This window comes from Mastacembelus armatus, chromosome 11 (assembly GCF_900324485.2).
Source record: "Mastacembelus armatus chromosome 11, fMasArm1.2, whole genome shotgun sequence".
NCBI classification, from domain to species: domain Eukaryota; kingdom Metazoa; phylum Chordata; class Actinopteri; order Synbranchiformes; family Mastacembelidae; genus Mastacembelus; species Mastacembelus armatus.
This window is the reverse complement of record NC_046643.1, coordinates 3,387,811-3,404,310: the sequence shown is the minus strand read 5'-3', so window position 1 is coordinate 3,404,310 and position 16,500 is coordinate 3,387,811. Positions and strand designations below refer to the sequence as shown.

General features: G+C 40.1%; 1 protein-coding gene across 1 annotated transcript; it reads right to left on the bottom strand.

Annotated features, from left to right (window-relative positions):
* Positions 1-1,140: 1,140 nt before the first annotated feature.
* Positions 1,141-9,458, bottom strand: LOC113126247 (protein lin-28 homolog A-like). Its single transcript, XM_026300204.1, has 4 exons — positions 9,428-9,458; positions 8,433-8,587; positions 5,207-5,385; positions 1,141-1,366 (listed from the first exon to the last, which is right to left on the bottom strand). Exons 1-4 carry the CDS (start codon positions 9,456-9,458, stop codon positions 1,141-1,143), a joined length of 591 nt encoding a protein of 196 aa, XP_026155989.1.
* Positions 9,459-16,500: the final 7,042 nt, after the last annotated feature.

The following is a 16,500-nucleotide window of genomic DNA, read 5'->3' as shown; positions in this document are numbered from 1 at the left end:
CTCTTTGCATTTATATGTTTATCTAAATTATATCAGTTATTTTCAGTTTTGTAGTAATAAAGATGACAAAATGTTCTTTCCAAACAAAAACAATTCAATGGGGCATAATCTGACTCCTCTCTTCTGGGACCACACACTTCTGGGTTTGACTGGGCACAAGCATTTTTGAAGGCCAGTACAGATATTTTCAAATACAGGTTGTAGTCAGTTTCTTTTGTTACAGATATCAGAGTCACATATTTTTATGTCAAGGTAGTCATAATGTGTCAAAATAGTGTAAGAAAAGGCTTCATTTTGAACCACAGCATGTTGAGGTTTGCTAAGTGTGCTTCTACTTTTTATTTATATGTTTTTCCTTTGACCTGTTCAGGGTGTACCACTTCAAAGGTTTCACCCAAAGAGAGCTGGGATAGGCTCCAGCAGATCCCAGTGACCCTGGTTGTGGAATAAGTGGGTATAATGGATGGATGTTTTTCCATTAATTTAAAAAATATATGCTTAAAAATTAAGCTATAACCTAACTAACAGGTACTTAAACCAGCTAGCAAAACAGCTAAAACTATGTGGAATAATAGCATACAGGCAAGCTTTATGTTACAGCTGCATTCTTTGTAACAGTATATTGGCCTACTTTGGTTAGGCAAACCAAAATTCAACTGTGTTACCGTGTTAGGCTCTTATTTTGAAATGACAAGTCAAAACATCTGCTCCAGTTAGGTCAAATACCTGCAAACCCTTGTCCCAGTCAAAGCCATCATGGTTCATGAGGTCACTCAGAAGAACTCTATAAATCCTGTATGTGTACATTGTTTTTGTTGGGGTGTAAACCAGTAAGACTTTTGAATTTGATTTTTGAAGCTCAGTTAAGAGAGGCACACATCATGTCAGATCAGTCCAAACCCAGACTCGATATCGCCAGCTGCAACATGCCTGAATCAACAATAAGTCTGATTGTTTTGTTCCAAAGCTAAGACACTTATCTAAGTCAGGAAAAAAAAACATACAAAGGAAAAAAATATTAAGTCACACCACATTGGCAATACAGCATTGTCTCTCTGTGCCACTCAATAAATAAAACCTGGGATAGTGCTTTCTGTAAGCAGTGTTCTATAGAAAAATCTCACATATTCCCTGAATCATTCAGTTTTCAGAGGGGAGGTTTGGTTGGCTGTGCTCCTCTTCCTCCTCCCTCGCTGAGGTAGTGATTCCCTGAGAGCCTGGAGATGAATGCTGCTGCTGCTGCTGTGCTTTGACCGGACAGCTGGCTACCATGTGGGACACACTCTGGCAAAAATGGCACTTTTTGGGCTGAGGGGGCAGCTGACATTCTTTGGCATGGTGGCCAGGTCCTCCACAGTTATAGCATCTGATGGTTACAGAAAAAACAAAAGAACATTCACCGTGCTTCTTTGTTTCAACATTAACAAAAAATGAAGAATGAGGTGTATCTCTAAATTATTTAATTCAAGTTGAGTACAACAGTACGGTTGTAGTACACCTAGTAACCTTATTAACCTTCGATCAGACCCCACCCATTTCTGTGCACAAGCTCAAAAGTAATACACCCACAATGTTACTATTCTTCGACTCTTTTGATTCCACTCTTAAGTCTTTTGAAAAGCAAATGTAAATGAGTCAAAATAAGTACAGAGATAATTGTAGTTCAATACAGTTAGGCTAAGTCTTTTCAAGGGTTAAACACACTGCAAACAACTAAATAGTTTGTGTATTTCTATTATTCTAATTACTCAAATTAATATAGAATATGAACTGATTTGATGATTTGACTTTTTGAAATCTGAATAAATCCCATCTGCAGGGAAGAGGCTTCTACCACCAGAGGGCAGCACACTCCCAGCTTGTGTTTTGTGTGGCTTAGCCCATAGACTGTAACCACGCATCCACAGTAGCTAGAACCCCAGTGGCTGGTAGCTGTAAGGGAACTGATAACCACCCCTGAGTATTATAAGGACTACATAGACATACATTGTTAAAATGCACTTTTCCCCCCTTATTGTATCGAACATCGAACATCAACAAGTGTGTTTATTTATCACCACACAACTACACGTGTACAATCAACTGTAAAATGACTGAACTGAAGCAATGCCACACAGTGAACTGTGTTCCACTGTTGCACAGAGGCCTTGTTCACAGCAAACATGGACACATTGTAGCAGGAATAGCACAGATGTAATTAATGAATGCTGAATTCCATTCAGGTGAGCCAGCTGCAGGGTTCTGCTGCTGTGCATGTTCCCCCACTGACATAGCATACTGAGACACTTAATGAAACACAACCTTTGTAAATTAATTACACTAGTGCTTTTTCTGCTGCACCAAATCAGAAAGTTCCATGTATGAAAAAACACCTGTATTAGTTCATTTACATTACATTACACCAAATAATCATCCACGCCTAATTTTACAGTGCACAGGTCAAAGCATAAATTATAAACCTCACCTGGGCCATGGCTTCAAATGGAAGAACCAGAAGTACTTACAAGAATCACACAAAACTAAACCTACCATAATATTTTCATGGCTTATTTTACATGCACTGGTTTTTGCTGGTTCCCTCTGAAGCTTATGAAAACCTCTCAAATCTTACTAAGGCTTTTATTTTGTGTTCAGCATAGTTTTTATTTAGCAGCAACATCACGAAACATCATTAATGATGCCATTAAACAAATAAATATCAATATATAGCATTACAGAAATGAGAAAGGTTTGTGCGGATTTTAAAGTCTCGTCCTTGCTCACAGTGGTTACATTTTCAGTTGTACAATGCCATCTCCGATACCTAAAAAATTGGGCAGTATTTTCCTCCATTGCTGTCTGTGATAAATTACTTATTTCAAGTCTCATGTTTCTTCATATTCTTTAGATACTGCACAGAAATAAATGGGCATTTAAAATTGAATCTACAGATTCAGATACATTCTTGTTCCACTCTGTGGATAGGAGTGGTATACTGATTTTGCTGTTGTGGAAAAGAACTGGCCAATATCTGGTCAACAAATGCCAAGAAGATATTGGTTTTATAATTTCATCAAACCACTGGGCATAACGTTACTCAGATGAGATTATGCATTTACTGACGACTATAAGTGGCACTGAAATCCACATTTGTTGCTCTAGTAAACATTAACAGCAGCAGGACAAAACAGTCAGAATTGGATTTTTCAGGATTTGCTGACAATAAGAAGAATAAAGTGAAATTCTCTTTTGAAGCAGCAGAATTCATCCTGCGAGATATAGAGTGATGAAACCCAGAGTGAGCCCTGCATCATTTCACAGCTAACCACCATCTCCTTTCTTTTTCCCTCCCAGCCCCCATCAGGGCTCAGTATTGATCAGCATAGCCACGAGGGTGGCAGAGGGAGCTCCTTTGTTTCAGTACTGCTGTGACCTCTGAACCCTGACACTCGTTCACTCAGTGCCCCTCCTCCTGCCCTCCCCTCCACCTCATTTGCACACCACAACCCATTGTTGCTATGGCAGTGGTGACCTCTGACCTCTCTCAAGCACCTACATCTGTTATCAATTAAACGGATAGGATCCTTTCCTCTTCTGAATACAACATTTATATTCGGGAGAAAAGAGGGAACATGTGAATGCAATCTACTCGACTGGGTATCAAAGACAGGAAGCTGTGAGACTATTTTTATCATCGCCCACCATGATTAATGAAGTTTCTATAAATAACGTACACTCTACAAATCAAACCCTTTGATTATTTAAAATCTGACATCCATTTGATCACGGCCAGCAATTATTAATATTCTCATATCTAAAAGATACAGTGAAATAAACAGACTCGGTGATCCAAAATGCCTAAATAAGCTTCAAAAACAAACACAGCAACTGCAAATAAACTGCAATTTCTTCACAAAGCTATGAATTCGCAGGCTTGTTCATTGCCTTTGTTTGAATAAAGTGATAAACAGATGAAGCTCAGCACAGGCGCAGCACAGAAGCCCACAAATGAAGCATTAGGGGTTGGAGAAGCCTGACAATATCAAACAGTCTATTGATCCAGTTGAGCCTGCTGCTCCACAAAGAGCCCACACTTAGTCAGCAAAATGTTTTATGTGGAAGTGTGATTTTAGCTCTAAAGCTTTTTAACTTTCACCCATAAGACAATGACCTGTCATAATTTGTGAATGTTCACATCACTGCAGCAACGTTCCTATCAAATATGCAGTTTCCTCAAACAATGATCAGATCTGCCCCTACACAGATAATATTTTCATTCTTTGAGTCCAATCTCTTTACATGAAACATTTTTAAAAATCTTTAAGATTCTTTTTTGGTTTTCTGGAATATAATTTTTCTTGTTTAAAGAATAATTTATGAATAATTTTTAGGCCCCAGTTATATTGCACATTTGAAGTTACTGTTTCCCTTTAGTCACAATAAAATTAAAAGTAATGTTTTCATCCTTTCACTTGAGAGGGCAAAATTGGGCATAAAATCATTTAGAGTGCAGCCAGCCTTAGCCTAGCTTATCATAAAGATTCAGAGTAGGCGAAACAGCCTGCCAAACTGTCTATAACAGCTCTAGAGTTCACTAATTGCCATAATGGTGTAGCTCATTTGTTTTATCTGTAGACAAACACAAATTTAAACATGATCTTTTGTGGTCTTCTACCAGTCTGGAACAAGTTCTTTGAAAAACTCCTGCCACGCACAGTAATTGTGTGCAACCTCTCTAAGTCTTGTCAGTAAGGTTGCCAGGTTTGGTACGATCATGCCTAAACCACAACGTGTGTATATCACTGATGTGGTACCCTATGCTGGAGCTAGTCACACAGAAACGTCATGTGGATGAATAAACTGTCATTTGTGAAGAAACAGCTCCAGCACAGAACTCCTCGTAATACCACAAATTACCATTTACTCATTTGTGCTGTGTCTGTGGATGCACTGCTGTTCCAACATGACTCCCCCTAGAACCCCAAACTGTTTTTCCATATCTTGTGGAGTATGTGTTATAGAAACAGAATAGAACATATTAAATAGTGAGCTTCCGATGTGTTGGTTGTTGCAATTTTCCACTTTGGCCAGAGTCAGGCTAAGTGTTCTCTCTGATGTATAGTGTTCATGCTACACTAGGCAAACCACGCCCTGACGTCCATTATGTACTACACAGACAGACATTAGAGTGGTATTTTTTATTCTAATTCATTGAGATTGAACTTACCTGTCCCCCTTAGAGCGTCGTTTCTGGGCACTCTTCGGTCTTCTCTCACTGCCCAGACAAGGTGCTCCATTAGGCCCAGTGACCCTGACAGACTCCAGCCCTTTAGAAGATTTCTTATAGGTGAACTCCACGGGCTCACCTTCTCTGAGGCTGCGGAAGCCCTCCATGTGCAGTTTGCTCTGTTAATTAAAAAGACTGATGGTTGCTGGGTATTTGTTACCACAGAAGTGAGAAGAGATATTAGAAACAAACTCTACAATTCACCCACAAAAAGCAGGACTTTAATAGATGAAGTCTGCCCAGTTGATATGAAATTGATGATGTTCAAATTTCCATTTTTTTTAATTTATGTTTGAAGGACTAATCTGGCCTTGTCGCTTACATGTAACTGAACGGACACAACACCTTTTTCTTGGCAGTCTCACTTTTTACATCTTACTTCAAGTAAGGCCTGTTTAAACATCAGTGCCTTTGTACACCCCTCCTCCCCTCGTGTGTCCAAGCAAACCTCCAAAGCATTCCTAACCCAACCCCCTCCTACCTTCCTTCTCCTTCCTCATCACCACTACTAACACTGAGCCACTTAACCTCCACAAGTCTATCTATAAGTCTCAAGCAGACCACTGCCCTGGAGGATGCTGGGAAATGACAGAGAGGAAGAGGGGTACATTCCTGGGGTAGCTACTATAAGATGTGACAAGACTGTGTTTGGTACTATAGACTTTCACCAAAGAGCTGATGTAAACACAAAGAAAGGAAACACATTCATTTCAGCTTTTTTCTTTATAAATTCTGACAGGACTTGCCATCCACCACCAAACAAAGGCTGTTCTCACTGTAAATAATCTCAGAGTGAACCCAGTTTAAATGTGCTTCTTTGCTGCCTCAGTATGGTCTCTTGCTATGTTGTAGTATTGCTTTTGTTTAATTGTTTTAATGACTGTTTGAAAGAGAGGTTCAAATCCATTTCAACATAAGTAGCCTTGGCTGTTGGTGTAGAGAAATTCAGCCTGGCAGCAGGTAGCAGCTTGTTGTATACACATTAAAGCTGCTACTGGCTGAGAGCAAAGCTGCTGGCCGTTATAGCCACAGCTGTGAAAGGCACTGTTGACTGCACTACATACACGAGAGTAATAACACATTTCCACTTATTTCTTCCAAAATACGCTGATGCTGAACATATCAATAAGCCATCCAGCTTAATGTATTATGTCCATTAAGCCACTGAATCTTAGAATTCAATATCCATTGTAGTGACTACAGCATTATGCTGTATTTACACAGACATTTGCCTTGCATTAAAACAACATAGGGGGCTGTGTTGGTGGGGGTGTGGTGTTTCATGTGCCGTTTCAATGAAACATGATCCAGGAAATCCAGTTGGAGGAACAGGTTTATGTGTTTCAAACTTATTAGACACCAAAACACAGCACAGTGGTTTGTAATCCTCACAGACTGAATGGTAGACTACAACTCTGCAAAGTTATCAGAGCAGTAAATGTCATCTTCAGTCTTAATGATCTCGAGGCAAACAGCAGAAATACACCATTCTAGTATGAATAATCTACATCAGCTTCTTTTACTGCACGATGCTGTGTCATTTTGGCAGAGCCCCTGTGGAGCTGGTCCCGCCACGTCCCCCCTTCAGATGAGGGCGAACGGCTGCATTTTGTCACACAGAGTTTAAGACTATGCAAACACACCCTTATGAACGTTTTAATAGTTATGTTTAGACACTTGGGTAAGATCAGATAGGGACTGCAGAAAGGGTCCACTGTAAACATTAGCACCTACCTTATTCAGAAATCAGCCAGAAAATTTGCAATCACAAATTCAAACCTGGCTCACAATTAATTTCTAACAATATTTAATTGCTCATTAACAACACAGACCTCAGTCTCCCATGTCATCAAATGTATGCATACTGAATTGACACCCATGTTCCACTGAAGCCCATAATATGCATGTAAAGAGCCCCTATTCCCTCTCTTTCATCAGATGATTTACAGCAACACTGGGGCAGAGAAACCTGAGAAGAGGTGTCTGCCAAAACGCTGCACATGGGAGGTGTGACTGAAACGCAGTTGGGTGGGCTCCCTGATGCTTTAATGACTATATAACAGGAAGCAGGGCTGGATGGGGAGAGGAATGAGCCTTGTTATCTCTGCTTTAGCCTCTAACCCCTTTTAAAAAGAAATGTTTGAGCTTTAAACCCCCGCCCTCTTCACCTTTTAAGTTCCACAGCAAACATCAGCCTGTGAGGTGAAATAAGTGGGTGGGAGTGTATGGGTTTGGGCATGGCTGACTTTAAGATGTGTTAATCTACAGGTAATTTTACACAAAAACATCAGGTGTCTTACTAACTTCACACCCTTTTGAATGACACACAGGAACAGCTTCTAATATATAGATACATTTTCTTTGACAATTATAGCCAGGAGCTAAATGAGACTGAGAGCAGAGAGTTTGAAGTTAAAAGCAGCAGCACTGGGTGTTAGCATTACCTAAATAATGTAGTCAGGCCAAAAGGGCTATGTTTTATAGGCTTTGTCAACTGTAATATGATGGTCAAGGTTAAAGCACTGCGTTGAAAGATGACAAGACCAACCAATACATTCAAATGCCTGATGGTCACATGAACCCGTCGTCATGTTGGGCCTAACATTACTCAGCAAAACAAATGCCATTTACCTAACTCAAGCTGTCTCCCTATGTTCGGTGAAATGATGGGTCAGCTGGTAACTGATGTATTTGTCTTTATAGAACAGAGACTCAGAGCCATGATGACACATCCTATTAGAAATAACATGCTTTACTTTAAGAAGACGCTGTAGCCTGGAAGCATATTCTCTGTCTGTAACTGCTGCATTTCATTGCTCATTGACTTTCACAGAAATGAAGTTGTGTTTATATGAATAACATTATTATAATACCTGTGTATCATTTAAAGAAATTATTACAAAACAACCCACCTGAAGAAAAAGCCAATGTGCTATAGGCTACCTATAGGATTTAGGGGTGAGTGGGTTATGCACCTCAAACAAGAGTTGAAGCACCACCATAAAGTCGCCAGAGATTTGGCATGACGACCAGTAACCATTTCAGTAATTTGATGTTGTCTGTCTAAACGCAACACCACAAAGACAGTGAATGCCCCCACACACGAGCGCTGCTCTTTAAGAAAATCACGCTTCTTTGGAAGCCGAAAGCAGCCACAGAGCCTCACCTGATGGACGAACACGTCGAGCGGCTGCTCCAGAGGCGCTCCGTCCCTGCTGCTCATGGCCAGGAAGCCGAAGCCCATCCGCACGTTGAACCACTTGCAGACTCCGCTGCCCCGGGACAGAGCCGCTTCCTCCTCCTCGCTCTGCGCGCACCCTCCTGCACAAACACACACGCGTGAAACACGGAGATGCTCAGTAAGCATTCACATCGAAACAGGCACGCAAAGTGAAGCTCGAGTTCTCCTGCAGGATGCGTCGACGTATTGCGTGACAGCGCTGGGAAAAAGTCAGATTAACAGTGTAACACGGGAATATTGATAATATCTAACAAAAATACAAGGGCTCCCTAATACTCCCTAATAACCAATGCTCTGCAGCTGCATTCATTTTATTATGCCCATTGCAAAATCCCAGATTCCAGATAATTTAAAAGCCTTGACATATTACAAAACCACAGAATATTGATTGTGTTATGATAAATAAAGCTAAGAAAACAGCTCAAATGACTTAATGGGATATTTTTAGTCGATTTATCTTTCCTACCTTTCTGACATTTTTCTTCTGCTGCTACAGGCCGATTACTGGTCACTTATAGCATGTAGTTCTCACAATAATACACACTGAGGACATGCATGGACTGCAATGAAATGTAGAAACCCTTTATGCACCAATCATTGGTCAAATATCAGTTTCATACATGACCTTAGACTGTGTAGATGTATTTAACGAATATATTTACAAATACAAAAGAAAGTACATTTCCTAATATTTGTACATACAATTCCTAATAACACAAACACATCCACTATCTCTAGGCTTCCCAAATAAAATATCATAAAAAGTTTTTCCTATGTCAATCTAAAAGCTAAAAACAGCTAAATTCTTTGAAAGCCATGTAATGTATATATATATATATATTACTCAAAAACAAACTTGATCCTTTTTTCTAAGAGAGGTAAAAGTTAGATTTATTAGTAGACGGTTGATTGTGGTCTACCTGTGAGAGTCTGAGTGGAACCAGAGCCCATCTCTCCGCTCTCTGCTGCTTTATCCCCGGCTTTAACGTGCACTGAGCTGGTGTCCTCCTCTACATCTCCATTTTACCATCACTTCAACAAAAGCATACCTCCCCCCTGACACAGAGTCATGGCAGCACATCTGCAGAAATGTTTTCTGAATAGACAACCACCCACCAGCCCCTGAAATAATATAATAAAGAAAGGGGAAGAAAAAGACAATGCAAGGGGAAGAAAAGCCAACCCTCTTTTTCCTCTCTGGTCTATTGAAGGACCCCGGTCCTTTCAGAGCATCTTCAAAGAGGCTCCTCTCCTCATACCTTCTGCCATGGTGGGAGGTTTCCACAGCCTCCAGCAGAAACAGCTCCGGCCCAGAAAGCATTAGATGAAATGAATTAATTGCATGATGGACATCTGTGCACGTTCTCTCCCTGCTGATTAACGCATGTAGGTCTGTGTGTGCACGTATGTATGTGTAATCCTCCAGGAGAAATAATGTCTTTCTTCGCTTCCTCCTCACCTCTTTCACAAATGCACAAAGCGTAAAAGCCCCCGACCCTCCTACATCTGGTAACCCCCACCTCACACACACACACCACCACCACCTTTTCGGTCAAGTCCACGTGATTTCCAATCACAGATAAATCACATATGTCCAAAAAGACAGGGAGCGAAAACAATTGAAAAACTGACCAATCAGAAAGCAACAGCATTAAGGTTGCACCCGAGGGTCCAGGGGGGGATAGCACACAAACACACACACACACACACACATACACACACACCAAAAACAAAGCTGATTTAGTAGGTACTATTTAAATTGAAAACTTTCAATTTCATTATTTTCCTGAATCTATAAAAACATTTTCAAATTTCAAATTGTGCACAAACAGAACTAATGTTAAAAGCAAAGGACTTCAGTTTTCATTACACATTAAAACCACTTTGAAAACTTATTGAAAATTTGCCTTTACATTTTAAAAACATTAATAATTGGAGAAAAAGTACACTGAAAGAGTACAGAGGACAGAGTTCAGAGGGAGTTTGGGCTTTTCATGTAATAAATACAATTAATCAAATTGTTATAATTACAAATAATTTTGGCGGAGCTTAATTTGTCAAGTTTGAGAGGTAAAATAATTGATAACAATAACATGCCAACACCAAATAGAGACTTTTTTCATTTCAAACTTAAAAAACAAAATTTGATACCAATGTTTAAAATGAAGAGTTAAATGCAGTTAAGCACTTTACTTTTAACATGTTATATAAACTTATATTATTACAAGTAATACAAGTAAGTCACTGACATCCTAGATATTGTTGTCACTATAAAGCTGAAACTTAATTTAAACCTTTAATAACAATTGAAGCTATGTGTTAATTTAATTTCATTTAATTTTATTTGGTAAAATGTTTAGCCTTTAAAAATTAACCCCATATGTGGAGCACTGCTGACTTTGTACACTGATTAGAAAATTATGGTATTATGGGTGGTTTATCTACCTTTTGCAATTTAAAAACCCTTTAAACCATAATCCATTTAAAATCTTTTGAATAAAGATTATCCATTTATTCATAAATTGACCCCATATTTAGAGTAAAGCCCTTAATTTACTCCCTAAAATACTTTACCCAGAAAGCCCATTACAAAATCCTTAATACAACCCATTGTTTTCACTTATTTACTGCAAATCTGGGGTAAAATTATAAAATAGTTGAATAATGTGTAATAATCCCTTAGAATATCAGAATTTGTAATGTCCAGATCAACCCTGTAACTTCTTAATGAATACAATTAAGGGACTATATAATGCTTCTATCTAAAAATCTATTATTATATGTAATAAATTATTAGATAGGGGCCTATTAGACACCAGATGGTTTCTGCCTTTTTCTTTAGTCGTTGAAGATGAATCACATCTGTTGTGGACAACATTAATCTGTTTGCTTTGTATGTGCTGAGGTGATTCACATCCACCTGTTATAATTTGTAAAACAAGGCATACGGTGGCCAGTTCATTTACTCCGCTCATTAATAGATAACTAGTGGTTTTGTAGCTGCTGTGGAGGACCACAAACCTGCTCTCATCGCAGCTGAGTCATGGAACTTCCTGTAATGACACACTCACACATACAGGAAATGTATATGTGCAGAGATAACGAGCTAAAGCCAGCAGATTTTCTTGCTTCCTGTGAACAAGTGCAGTTTGATGTCTATACATTTTGCATGTGTGTGTGCTCTTGTGTGACTGATTAAAACCAAATGACTCCCTCTTTTCGTTCCAGAGGCCTTCTTAAAGTCACCATGGAAATAGAAAAGCCTGCCAGCTTCTGCATAACAAAGCAGACCACCCTGGGGTCAGAAGAGTTTGTGGAAACAAAGCCTTGGCACACGCTTGTTCAGCAGCCATCACTGAGTCAACACACACAGACAGTTATCTCTCAGTGACTAATAAGATAACAGAAGAGATGCAGTAGGTCTTTAAACACTGGAATGCTTGAAACACAATAAACTTCCATTAAGTGCCTACAGTATTCATATTGTGTGTGTGTGTGTGTGTGTGTGTGTGTGTGTGTGTGTGTGTGTGTGTAATGACGTATTACTCGAAACATTCTTTGGGAATGACTGCCTGGGCCCTTGTGTATTACTGTGAGGAGAATAAACAGCTGTCCCATGGGAAGCCTGTCAGCTCATTTTTGTCCCCCATCCTCCAGAAAGGTATCAATCAATGAATTTGATCAATAACAAATCTATAGTCCACTGCCATGTTGCAACATACATTCCTCCAACCACAAGTCTCTATAGGACAGCCTATAGAGCATATATATTCATAAAACGTACTGTATATTTGTGTACACATTTTTATTATCAGTCTAGCTTTGTTTTTAGCATTCATTACTCAAACCAGAGAAAAGGTGTGTATTTGCTGGGGACTGGTTATTAATCCACATTTGGTGCTCCAGTAAGTATTTCTGGCAGCAGGATTGTGTATGTTGGATTTAGTCAAAATAAAGTAGATTTAAGCCAAATTAGGGAATGTGTTACCCAGACATTAAAATGATCAAATACAGATGCATTTAAGTAAAGGGGTATAGAAATTTATGAATGTGTGAGGTCAACAACAATACTCTGCCCATTTACAGTGGTGTGAAAAAGTGTTGGCCCCCTTCCTGATTTCTTTTTTTTTTGTGTGTGTTTGTCACACTTTGTTTAATATCATCAAACAAATTTAAATATTAGTCAAAGATAACTCAAGTAAACACATCATGCAGTTTTTAAATGAAGGTTTTTATTATTAAGGGAAAACAAAATCCAAAACTACATGGCCCTGTGTGAAAAAGTGTTTGCCCCCTAAACCTAATAACTGGTTGGGCCACCCTTAGCAGCAACAACTACAATCAAGCGTTTGCGATAACTCGCAATGGGTCTGTTACTGCGCTGTGGAGGAACTGTGGCCACTCATCTTTGCAGAATTGTTGTAATTCAGCCACATTGGAGGGTTTTCGAGCATGAACCGTATTTTTAAGGTCATGCCACAGCATCTCAATCGGATTCAGGTCTGGACTTTGACTAGGCCACTCCAAAGGCTTCATTTTGTTTTTCTTCAGCCATTCAGAGGTGGACTTGCTGGTGTTTTTTGGATCATTGTCCTGCTGCAGAACCCAAGTTCGATTCAGCTTGAGGTCAACAGATGGCCGGACATTCTCCTTCAGGATTTTTGGTAGACAGCAGAATTCATGGTTCCATTTATCAAGTCTTCCAGGTCCTGAAGCAGCAAAACAGCCCCAGACCATCACACTACCACCACCACCATATTTTACTGTTGGTATGATGTTCTTTTTCTGAAATGTGGTATTACATTATGGGACACACACCTTCCAAAAAGTTCAACTTTTGTCTCGTCAGTCCACAGAGTATTTTCTCAAAAGTCTTGGGGATCATCGAGATGTTTTCTGGCAAAACTGAAACGAGCCTTTATGTTGTTTTTGCTCAGCAGTGGTTTTCGTCTTGGAACTCTGCCATACAGACCATTTTTGCCCAGTCTCTTTCTTATGGTGGAGTTATGAACAGAGACCTTAACTGAGGCAAGTGAGGCCTGCAGTTCTTTGGATGTTGTTGTGGGGTGTTTTGTGACCTCTTGGATGAGTCGGCGCTGCGCTCTTGGGGTAATTTTGGTCGGTTGGCCACTCCTGGGAAGGTTCTCCACTGTTCCATGTTTTCGCCATTTGTAGATAAGGGCTCTCACTGTGGTTCATTGCAGTCCCAAAGCTTTAGAAATGGCTTTATAACCTTTTTTCAGACTGACAGATCTCAATTACTTTCTTTCTCATTTGTTTTTGAATTTCTTTGGATCTCAGCATGATGTCTAACTTTTGAGGATCTTTTGGTCTACTTCACTTTGTCAGGCAGGTCCTATTTAAGTGATTTCTTGATTGCGAACAGGTGTGGCAGTAATCAGGCCTGGGTGTGGCTAGAGGAATTGAACTCAGGTGTGATAAACCACAGTTAAGTTATGTTTTAACAGGGGGGGCAAACACTTTTTCACACAGGGCCATGTAGTTTTGGATTTTGTTTTCCCTTAATAATAAAAACCTTCATTTAAAAACTCCATGATGTGTTTACTTGTGTTACCTTTGACTAATATTTAAATTTGTTTGATGATCTGAAACATTAAAGTGTGACAAACATGCAAAAATATAAGAAATCAGGAAGGGGGCCGACAGTTTTTCACACCACTGTATAAATACATCAATACCCTCTGTCATACAAAAAAATGCAAGAGGACTGTTTCACCACCAGGGACAGCTTCTCAAACTAAGCAAAGGTTTCCTTTTGTGACATTTCATCAGCATTATGGCTAACAATAAGGTATTCACAATCTGTTTTATGTTTTATTTTTCTTAATCTTGGTGTACAGCACTTTGGCCAACTGTGTTGATTAAAGTGCCCTAGAAACAATAGGTAATAGATTGGAGTTGGATACATACTGTAAAGCACCTACTGTATATCAAAGAGTGAACTTACAATTAACTGAAAAGGGCACTGGACAATATTTTTCATACTCAATACTTTTTATGTTCCAACTAAAGCCCCCAACTTCTATAGCAAAAGTCTTTTTTGTTATTTTCTTTCTTCAGCTTGACAGCAGCTACTCATAGAATCTGTACTGAAAATGTCAGGTATCTATCCAGGCCTTTTCTGTTTCTCTGTTACTTCAGTGCTGTACAACACCTCAGCACCTTTACTGGTAGGAAGATGTCCAGTCTTGTCCGTAGCCCTGTTCATGTCAGGCATTGATTCTCATAACTTCTCCTGTTCCACTTACCTCAAGCCTCCGCAGTCGACACTGGAACCAGCCTGCCTCGTCCTGTCTTTTGGATTCCCTCCATGGAAGAAACTCACCAGCTCCTTGTCTGCTTTCCAGATCCTCGCCTGCTGCACTCACCTGTTCCTCAGGGTGCCCAGAGAGTCGCTCTGAACTCTGAAGCTCAACCTGACTCTCTCCAGTGAATGCTTCAGTTCCAGTATTGATATCCTGTGTTTAATAAAACTCTCTGCCTATACCCTCAGGTCCCAGTGTATATTGAGGTAAATGGACAGCTATTAATTAATCCAGAATGAAAATCTAAGTAGTATATATATATATACATATATATATATACATATACAGTATAAGCACTATATAAGGAGACACACTGGAACTTTTTTGCATACATAATTAATCCCTATCCCATTAATGGGATTATCCTTCAGAGATAATAACATCCTGTTGCGGATAAAGACTAGCTGTGAAGTCATTGCATGGGACCTACAGCTGCAGATAATAAATGTTCTGTTTTATTGCTCCCACTAGGTGTCACCTCAAGCATGTATTCTCTGTGACTAGGCAAGAGTACAATAACATAAAATGACTCATACATAATCCAAAGGAAGGTGTAGTCATGAGGAAAAAGAGGGGGTACCAAAAGAAAGCACTGTAGCACTTTCAGCAATAACAGATGTAAAGCACAGAGACATACAAGAAGTATCACTGTCTGTATAGCTGCACTAACAGAGTCTGTCTCTCCTTCCTGACAGAGACAAACGTGCCCTGCGTCTGTTTGCTGTGGTGAGCTTTACCTTTGCAACTACTGACACTTTCATTTCTGAGGAAATTAACTGTGTATCTACAAGACGATCATGGCTTGGGGTCCTTTTACCAAAATACACATTTTCCACCAAACAAGAAGCAGGTATGATGGAAGATTAGTGCCACAGCAAAGACGAGGGCAGAGATTTAGACAAAGTCAGAGTGTTGCTCTGTCTGAACCGCTGTACTGTCAGATCTTATCCTTGTCCTGCACTGAAGGGGAAATTAGCCTGAGTCACCTTTTTATCTTTGACACAATTAGGTCAGCGCATATGAACCTAGACAAAATAAATAAGAGATAGTAGGGGGCACTGTGGCATCAATCAGCGCTCATACATCTCTTTCCGGTCGGGCTTGATCCCGCCTCCCTCCTGCTCGCACCGCAGACACAAATGTTTGATTCTCTCGTCTAGTGCCAACATTAAAATAACGAAAGCCCGTGTTTCTACCGAGGGGCTGCTTCTAGCAGCACGACAGAAGCCGCCTGCTGTAAGAAGCAATGGGCTGACAGGCAGAGCCGCTGCAACAGCTCGGCGGAGAAAACAGGCGCAGGCGGACGGAATATAAAGGTAGCTGCTACCCTGATCAGACTGCTTTCTGTTTTCACCGGAGACATGAGAGAAGTATTGAGTGATGACATCTCCCAAACCCGACCTGTTCATCATGGCAGTGCAAAGGCGAACAGGCGTTATAGTGAGGATGCGCTCCGGCCGTGGTGATGGACCTGAAACCACAGTGTTATCGTGCGTTTTGCGAGCTCGGTCATGCACCAGCCGCTGCAGTGACTGAACGCTTTTGCTTTTACCTGCTCGACGCCAGTTCATGCTGAAAGACGTAGACTGCATTCATGTGCTGTAGCTGGCCCTGAGAGAAACCCGTGTTATTCCCCTGCTGGATTCTGGACTGGGTGCTTTTCTGCA